Genomic DNA, 6,554 nt, shown 5'->3' with positions numbered 1-6,554 from the left:
CACACACACACACACACACACACACACACACACACGCACACACACGCACACACAGGCACACAAACATAAGCTCCCATATAAATCTGTCTTGGATGGAACACTTCCCTCTTGCACACAGAGCAAGCAGCTATCAATCTAAAGGAAAGAAGAGGGGATTCGGTGAAACAGTAGAAAATTGGAAAAGAAGAGAAGGAAAATGGTGACCCTGAGACATCTGCTTTGAAAGAAGAACGAGGAAAGAAACTGATGCAATGRAGATGAAAAGGGAGGGCAGAGTTGCACTTTATTAAACAAAATCTAAATTGCATCACCTTGTTTTGCGAAATGTCTTGCAGAACAACAAGTTAATTTAGCCTGTGACAAGAATTTCAATAACTTTTAACAATAACTGAGTACAAACATTACCCTGAACTTTTAAAATTAGTTTCAGGACACCTAGCACTGGAGGGAAAAAAAAAGACTTCCTTTGCCTCAGAGACCAATTTTATTGCTTTTATCTTCAGGACTTTTTGTCATTGTGCTCATTCATTAGCAGAGCGTGAAACACTCAAAAACATCCAAGGAAATGTTTGCATTTCCACTACTTKGTGCTGCATGTCTTATATTGTGAAAATTACAAGTTTGCACCTCCCCACCTCTCAACTTCTAAACTAACCTTGGAGTCACACTAGAAGTGTCCATGTGGGTGGTCCATGGAGCTTTTGTCTTTATTGGATTCACCTGTGATTTGTGTTGGTAAAAGGCTGCCTGGTGACGCTCATAGGGAGGTTTATTTTTTGTGTTGCTGGAGCTTTTTGTAGCATTTCACAGGCATTATCTTGCTTTCTTTATTTAAAATGAAATAGAACCATTATATTTTAAGGTTTGAACTTAATCATACTTCTCATATTTTTAACCAGAAGCCCAGTCGAAACTCCCAAGCTGCCGAATCATTCCTGGAGCAAAATGCAGACTGAGGAAAGTACAGAACTGAGAAAATAGAAACAAATCCGAAGTGACAAGAACCGGTTAACGAGAATATAAAACCGAGTCTCTGAGCATCAACCTGTCCAAACACACTGAAGCTAACAAACAAAGCTTGACCCTTCTCATGCAGTTAATATGTATTCATGTTTAAAGCCAAACTCAGATGCTGATACTTCCTCCGCTCAATTCAATCCTCACCACAGGCTGGGGTGCAGCAGCTAGGTGCTATGGACAAGCTCTTTAGCCTTGATACCTTTGTGATGTGTGATGTGGCACCAGCTCTGAGTGCCACCTGAGCCAGGAGTTAAAGACTTGATAGCATTGTTTTGACAGCAGCTGCAGTTGAGCCRTTTTGCACATGTACCTTATAAAGCACGCCAAGAGGTTCCAACATGCTTATGAGAAGATTCAGCCCCTGCAGAATACAGTATTAAACAATCTTGTGCTTGGATTCTCAGCTGTTTTTCAGTACAATATACCTTGTGTAGTGTCAGTAGCTGTATTTTTTTTTACCAGATAAMGTGGAAGGAAATAATAGTGGCTATGCATCAGCATGACAGGCTCTTTGAAAGAACTCAGGCAGAAGGTGACAAGCTTGAGTGAGCAACCTAATCATCCTAAATCATCAAATCTTGYGTTGCACCTAAAAAAAAMASWGTKKTSWYWTWKAGTGTTGTCATTTTCAGAAATYTGAGTTGAACATTGCTGTAAACCGGAGTTTGACCCGTGTTTTTATGCARCGTAAAGCCAATGAAACAAGCTGGGTTTGATTTGCTCATGAAACCTCAACAACACACTGGGATGGCAAAAAGCTGTGGCTAAGTTATGACATGTGTTTCCAGTGAGTAAATAGGATTTTCAGTGTTTTCTGGCCCAACAAAACACATCAGTGCTTCTGGTGTTTCTACCATAAACAACAAAATGGGTCGATTTTATTTTAGCACACATTGTATTTATTATATTGTCAATATTAATGAAAGAAAATGATTTCAATCTTTAAACTACGATCAAAAATAATGAAAAAAATTAAAAAATCAGAAACCTATTAGTGGGGGTGTCACGGTGGCTGAGTTGGTAGAGCTCTTTACTCTCATCAAGAAGGTTGCTGGATCAAATCCCAACCGGGACCTTTCTAGGAAGAGTTTGCATGTTCTCTCCGTGCATGCATGTGTTTTCTCCGGGTACACCGGTGTCCTCCCACAGACCAAAAACATGAATGTTAGACGTATGGTAGCTCTACGTTGTCCCCAGCTGTGAGTGAGAGAGTGACAGTAACTGCTGGATGAGGGCACCAGAGCCCCCCCCCCCATGACCCTAAAATGAAGAAGTGGGTAAAATCTGTTTAAAATATCATTATTTTAATAAATAAAATACAAGTAAATACAAAATTAATTTTAGAATTTGACCGTTTTTTCAGGAGTCATGCCTTTAGACTTTAACGAGGTAATTTCCTGACAGAGTCCGCCAGACAAGAGCGGGATTGAACAACATACAAATAAATACAGTCMCAAAGGCAGAAACATCTGTTTTCATTTCTTCTTTGATGCCTAAAGTCATTTCTGAAGCCTCAAAATTAGTTTTTTTTTATCTGGTCTGACATTTGCCAAATAGAATATAAAAATATAAWAGAASCAAAGCATTGCAGTTCCACCTTAGATCCCAACTGAATGATTTAAATGTGAAATAGAAGGATTTAAAAAGATAATGTCTCCTTTCAAACAAGTAAGAATTTTAAGTCTTGTTTTTTTTTTCTTTCTTCCAATCAATTTTTATGCAAAGGTCAATACAGGTCTTTATTTTATGTGTTTGATTTATTTTCCAGATTTGTTTCAAATGGATACTGTCTACATGTTGCTGTGAATGACTAATACAGGTCTTAATAACAAAGTAACACATTTTTTCTCCTTTGTGTCTCCTTATGTCTGTCAGAAGTGGCTCCCTACTTGCAAGGAGGTGGACGGGGGCAGCAGGTGGTGTTGGAGGGAAACAGACTGGTACTGACCTGCCTGGCTGGAGGCAGCTGGCCCCTGCAGTACCGCTGGACCCTCAACAGCAGTAACATCACTGACTGGACACCGCAGTACAGGTCAGTTCGCATGCACCCGTCATGAACTCTCTGTGGTCCATGAATACAAGTTTCTTTTCCTCTGATTATTTTATCCGTCCTTTTTTTTATTGTGCCTGCATCGACAGCTGCAGCGTAAAAGCTGTTTATGTTAGTTAGCCTGTGTTCAGAGAGGGTCAGAGCTTTCAGACGACCGAGCCAGAGAGCGATTAAAACAATTATATTAACGCTGAAAAATATAAATATGGTCTAGGAAAAGAGGAGCAGAACGAATCAATAAACCTGAGCTATTCCTTTGCTTTATTGCTCTGTGCCTCTCTTCCTCTGCCTCTTTCTTCCTGTCCCAGTGTGTGTTGGAGGTAAAAGCTAAGCAATGCCTCTCGGCAAAAAACTGCAGCTGTGAAGCAAAATTGTTTTTCACATCATTCAGAAATAGAGGGAATCTTGGGAACGCGTACACACCGAGGGAGAAAGAGAAAGAGGTTGAGCCAGCGTTTTGTAGGCAGACAATCGTACGAGCCAGGAGGAGGTGTTTAGCACTGGACTGCTCTCAGTGTTTTGGCTACTTCAGCTCCGTGAGTCAGGCCTGTGCTGAATTGCCAGGGCTCTGGGAGTGTGCATGTGTGTGAGCATGTGCCATCCAGAATTTACAAGCCTTTTAGACCTTTATAGTTTCCACATTCACAGTTCTTAATGGTGTCTTAATATGGGCTCTTAGTGTGAGCTGTCTGTGTTTTTAACATCAGCTGTTCGTGCTAATCATGATTAAGTGTGTATATATGTGTGCTATAATACAACAGTTTGTGTTGCAGAGGCATAACTTGGGATATTCAGACATTTTGTGGTGACTTGCCTCCCTTKAAAATCGAGGTCATTACACAAAATTTGCTCAAGGACTACAACTTTTCCAAACTGTCAGCACACGGGCCCAACTTTGATTAGCCATGGTACCTCTGGTTGCTTTATTTATTTCAATTTCTGTTGTCACAAAATGAAAACTGTGGCCATGCTGCTTTATTTTTCAAAAAATCTTAGATATTTTTCCGCATTTTATTTTCTGAATAAAAAATCTTGTTTGTGGTTTTATTGTTCAAACAGCAAAACAAGTTTGCAAAAAACTAGCCTTCTAACAATGCTGTTAATCACCTGCTCAGCTCATTGATGCTAACATTGTTAGCTTCAGTTTCTTGAAGTCCTTAATTTAACCTTACTTACTGGTGCAACATTTTAGAGTGTCCCAATTTATGGACAGCCTACCTAGACTGYAGCCCAAGGAGGCCACACCCTATGCAGCACAGGTAGGCTGCAGAAAACGAGATGGTCTTGCCTGCGGGTGATGTATGTTTGCATGACCACGCTCTACAGCATTACCATAGGGATCGTTTTTATATCATGTGCCTTCAGACTTAAAATGTGTTGGGACATACAGTATATTCACACATCTTTTCACTGGATGAATAACTTCCCAGTCAAAAATATTACACATAAATTAATAAAAATAAACATTAGAAATTTGGGTTTAGCTCCAGTATCAGTACTTTTAATTGTATTTTCATTTAATTTTATCAGCTAAACTGCTAAACATACATTTGAAAATAAAATTCTTTGGTCATGATGAATTTCCAAACTTCACCGACTTGGTCAGAAAAAAAAGTCTGCCGTTTTTGTTTTTCTGTTTAGTTTGCTGACAGCACAATGAATCCTGGGATAACCTTAGCAGAGAAGGATACTCAGATGCAGCCTTCAAATTTGGGGGTTTTGTGGGCCGCATTTGCCGGCTGCATAAGAAGGAACTCATGAATTTGGACAGGCTTTGGTGCAGTGACGTCAGTGACTGACAAATGCAGATTTTGAAAGACGTAGCCCCTGAATTTGAGACACAGTCTTAGTCTCTTGTTGAAGCTGGACCAAGTGAAGAGTCCAGCTTTCACTTAGCAGACTTCAGGAGGCAGGACACTGACACTAGAAGCACCATCAACAAGTTCTGAGCTTCTGTAACCATGACTGCTGGCTTAGATTCTGCACAATAGTTTGACTTCTTTTTGTCAGATCTGATGCTCCACTTGCTCATGTGCTTTGTTGATGTTGCCAGTTGACAGGTCTTCAAAGGTAGAGTTTTGAATAAAGGAGTAGTTAATAAAGTTAATGCTAAGATGAGAGAGAAATAAAGGCTGGCGATCATATTATATGAGAACAGACAGAGTTATATCCATTTTGGTCAAAGCTTGTAAATGATATTATGTGTTCTCAGCCAGTATTGCACAATCTTGCGTGATCTGTTAGCCTTTAAAGTATGTGTTCAGGATGGCTCTTTGCTACTGCCGCATCAAATTTAGCTCAGCGTTTGTAACACTGATGGAGTTGTAGTCATTTTTGTGTTTGATCATTTCTATTTGCAGCTGCAGCTAACGGTGGCTTTTTAAATTGGTTTTAAATCCAAAATTAATTMATTTCAAATTACTGTATGTGTCCAATGACTCCTTTCTGGGAATATACCTTGCTCAAGGACACCATGACATATGTGGATGGTGGGGAATTGAACCTGTGACTTTCTGTCTCTAATTTGGCTGCCGAACTGTTCCTCAGCCGTCTAATGTTTCATGACATATTTTGTTAATACAAACAAAAAATCACATACTAATGAAAAAACACATCCTTTATTAGAAGGTAATATTTACTGTAAGGGAATTTTTTGCCTTCTGAAATGATAGAAATCTGACTTTGACTGTGCGTGGTTGAATGTGTTACATATTAAATAATTTGAGTAAAGGCAATACAAACACACATCAATTAGTCGACACATTACATAGAAAAATAAACAAATAAATAAATAAATAAATAAATAAATAAAAAACTGAACCAACCAGCCAGAATATCACCATTATCACCTTTGATGGTAAAATGACATTCTTCATTTTGTCCAAACTTAATCTTTTGCTGAGAAACAAAGTTTAATTTAAAACTTTACTTTCACGTTTATTCAAAAATCTGTTTGGTGCACTGTAGCATGAAATCTAAAAGTAATACTTTGTCTGACCACAACTAACAATTCTAAAGTTCAGAGCCATACCAGCAGGATGGTCTGCTATGTGGTGCACCGTTTTTTGAATTGCGTTAGGATCCAAGTGTCTTTACAGACACTCTGTACTGAAATTCCAATGTACATGCCTGTTAAACATGAAGGGAAACTGCAGACAGAGATTGGAAAGATGCAAAGTTAGTAAGAGTCCAATTTCAAAATCTGTTTCTAGATCAGGGCTGCTGCGTAATGTGTCATTTCAGATTCAGACAGTGCTGCCTGCGAGGCTTTGATGTACATGTGTGACTGTCTGTTCATGAGTTGGTGTTTGTGTATGTTGGCAGCACACGCTGACAGCCTGGGAGTTAAGTGCTTGGCTGTCCTGGTATCCATAATGAGCCCCAAAGCGATGTCCAGTTTTACTGTGTCTATCCTGTTTCTCTCTCTCTCTCTCTCTCTCTCTCTGTGTGTGTGTGTGTGTGTGTGTGTGTGTGTGTGTGTGTG

The 6,554-nt window shown here is 39.4% G+C and overlaps 1 protein-coding gene across 3 annotated transcripts in view; it reads left to right on the top strand.

The window, feature by feature from the left end:
- The window catches only part of LOC106519645 (protein sidekick-1), a 321,354-nt gene that overhangs the window by 137,634 nt on the left and 177,166 nt on the right, over positions 1-6,554 (top strand). For all 3 annotated transcript variants that reach the window (XM_014011403.1, XM_014011402.1, XM_014011401.1), the window contains exon 2: positions 2,896-3,052. In XM_014011403.1, coding sequence (XP_013866857.1) covers positions 2,896-3,052 — 157 coding nt within the window. The remainder of the gene's footprint in view (positions 1-2,895; positions 3,053-6,554) is intronic.

This window comes from Austrofundulus limnaeus, unplaced genomic scaffold (genome assembly GCF_001266775.1).
Source record: "Austrofundulus limnaeus strain Quisiro unplaced genomic scaffold, Austrofundulus_limnaeus-1.0 Scaffold80, whole genome shotgun sequence".
In the NCBI taxonomy this organism is placed as follows: Eukaryota; Metazoa; Chordata; class Actinopteri; order Cyprinodontiformes; family Rivulidae; genus Austrofundulus; species Austrofundulus limnaeus.
This window is presented reverse-complemented; position numbering and strand designations above follow the sequence as displayed.